The following is a 2,620-nucleotide window of genomic DNA, read 5'->3' on the forward strand; positions in this document are numbered from 1 at the left end:
ACCGCGGCTCCGCCTCCTTCCTCCCCGCAGCTCATCGAGTACGCCAAGCTGGGGGACACCAACGAGCGCGCCATGCGCATGGCGAACTTCTGGCTGACGGTGAGTACCCCTCCCCAGATCCCTCGTTGCCCCCCGCAGCCCCGGTGCTGGAGCTGAGCATGCCGCCCCGCAGGAAAAGGACCTCATCCACAAGCTGTTCAAGGTGCTGGCACCCCGGTTCCAGCCCCACCCCGGCAGCTACACCCGCCTGCTGCAGATCCCCAACCGGGATGGCCTTGACCGCGCCAAGATGGCGGTCATCGAGCTCAAGGGGAACCCCTTCCCACCGCTCATCTGCCCGCGACGCGACACCGAGAAGACACTGCTCAACCAGCTGCTGAAGGGCTACCGGGAGGACATGCAGCGGGCGGCAGCCCCACAGGCCCCCGAGGGCACCCCTGTCTAGGCATCCCCCTCTGCCCTGAGGGAGGCCCCGTGCCTGCACAGGGACGGGGTTTGGCGTGAGCTGCCCACGCACCAGCCAGCTTGTTGCTGTCCTGGAGCACAGGAATGGAGGACGTCCCAGGAGGTCTGAAGGTTGATGACTGACCTTGAGTTGCTGTGACAGGGGCACAAGCTCAAGGTTTACTCGCTGCTTCCTGCGGTTTGAATAGAGACTCGGCAAGAGAAGGAAATCAAGCTGGGAGCCCTAATGGTTGATATTCTCTGTGTAAATAAACTCTGTTCAGAAAGTGAGTTTGCTTCTATTTGGAGTATATTCCAGTGCACAAGTTAGTAACTTATTCCAGCAAAGACTGGGTTTGTTAGAGCTCCTGGTCCAACAGCCCTACTCTGAGGCAGCATCTCCCCTTCACTTCAGAGTGCAGTGTTTTCTAGAAGCGAGTGTGCAGCCTTTCAGGGTAGGAAATTCAGTGAAAAAATTAAGTTAGTTTTGCTGTTTCAGAAGCACTGAATGCAAATAGGATGGTAGCACTGAGATAAGTCTTAAAAGAGGCAGTACCAAAGGGACTTGTGTTATAATAAGGAGGCAACGTGGGCAGGAATAATAGTCATCTCTACCAAGAGCTTGTTAGACATTTCAGCCTCAGGTGTAGGGTTGCAAGAAATCTATGTATTGCCCTATTAGAACAAAAAGGGAGAGTAGCAGAACTTTTTCAGAGAGTGATATAACTACTGGGAGATAAGAAACTTAAATTGCTAGCTTCGTCTTTGATTTCAAGTACAGCTAGTACTAGAAAGTCCAAATATGCATATTTCCTATAGTACTAGAAAGTCCTAGCTGTAGCTTCTGAGTGGAGGAAAAAAAAAACCCAAACAAAAAACCCCCACCAAACGTGTTAGGTTCCTTCCTCCCTCCCAAGTTTCACAAACTTAAGACAAATGAGTGATCCTATGTAGTGAGTTAGCTGTATGGAAAGACAGAAAAAAAAAACCAAACCCAAGCGATGCTAACTTAAAATTTCGTAATTCTTTCTTCAGGACACTTACCTCACACAGTACCACTTGTTTTAATGAGCTGGTAATTCTTCAGGACAATCACCTCACACAGTACCACTTGTTTTAATGAATTCCAGTGAGAAATTAAAGATGTGTGGTACTGTTTAAGGAAGAAGGAAAAAACAGTCCAACTACTAAAAAGTCAGTGTTCAGACAGACCTTAATCTTTATGTTTCTAATGATCTTGAAATTGCCCTCTTTGCAGTTGACCTAGCGTCTTGCTCAAAAAGACGTTTTCCCCCTCAACAGAAGAGATGAGCCAAACTGCTGTTGCTGCAGAGCTTCCACATTATTAAAAGTCCATGTTGAGGCTTTAATGAAATACTCAAGAATAATACTTTCTCTGTATTTCTTCCTTAAATTGGTCTTTCATCCTAGTAAACTGAATCCTAGCACGTTACCAGCGATCGACGACCCAGCATGCTGACTGTAGCCCTCTGGAGACTTTCCCAGTGCTTCAGGGGCAGAGGTGCTGCCCAGGCTTTTCACTGTAGCATTTCAAAGCGATAAGGCTACTGCATACCTTGAAGGCAAAGGCGAGTGCTGTTTCACCTGCTTAATCTCTCAGGATTCAGATTAGAAATGTGAATGCTGTTTGATAAGCGTAAGTCTGTGTTACCTGCCAGTTTATTTCAGCAGATTTAACTTTTCTGTGGGATTGATGAGAAACTGAGAGGTAGGATTTTAACCACTGAATCATTTTCCCTTGGTCTGCCCACCTGTCACTTTCTTAGAGGAGGAGAGACAGTAACTGTCTAGCTATTTTGGTAGAAAACTCAAGGATGGGAATGATAAAAATATGTCAAGGGAGGAAGATGACTGTGGCCCTGTAGCACTAGCTGAAAATCCAGTGTTATGCCCATGTTACCATTATCCGAAACATCAGTTTTGATCAAGGGACCCAGAAGCAAGAGCAGGTAGACGTGCATGTAGACAAGTAAATGTGAAAACACTGATTTAGAAAGACAGTTGGATAAAAACATTTAATGAGGGAAAGCAGGTCAAGCTCTCTTCTGCTTGTCCTTAGATTAATAATCTGAGGGGAAAAAAAGTCATAGAATCATAGAATCATTGAGGTTGGAAAAGACCTCTAAGATCATCGAGTCCAACCGTCAACCCAACA

The 2,620-nt window shown here is 46.8% G+C and overlaps 1 protein-coding gene across 1 annotated transcript in view; it reads left to right on the forward strand.

Moving 5' to 3' along the window:
- Positions 1 to 734, forward strand: part of MRPL17 (mitochondrial ribosomal protein L17) — a 1,862-nt gene extending 1,128 nt beyond the window's left edge. Inside the window, exons 2-3 of the mRNA XM_019473632.1 lie at positions 9 to 99; positions 173 to 734. Of these exons, the coding sequence (XP_019329177.1) occupies positions 9 to 99; positions 173 to 445 (364 nt within the window). The 3' untranslated portion in view covers positions 446 to 734. The remainder of the gene's footprint in view (positions 1 to 8; positions 100 to 172) is intronic.
- Positions 735 to 2,620: the final 1,886 nt, after the last annotated feature.

This window comes from Aptenodytes forsteri, unplaced genomic scaffold (assembly GCF_000699145.1).
Source record: "Aptenodytes forsteri isolate BGI_AS27 unplaced genomic scaffold, ASM69914v1 Scaffold120, whole genome shotgun sequence".
NCBI lineage: Eukaryota > Metazoa > Chordata > Aves > Sphenisciformes > Spheniscidae > Aptenodytes > Aptenodytes forsteri.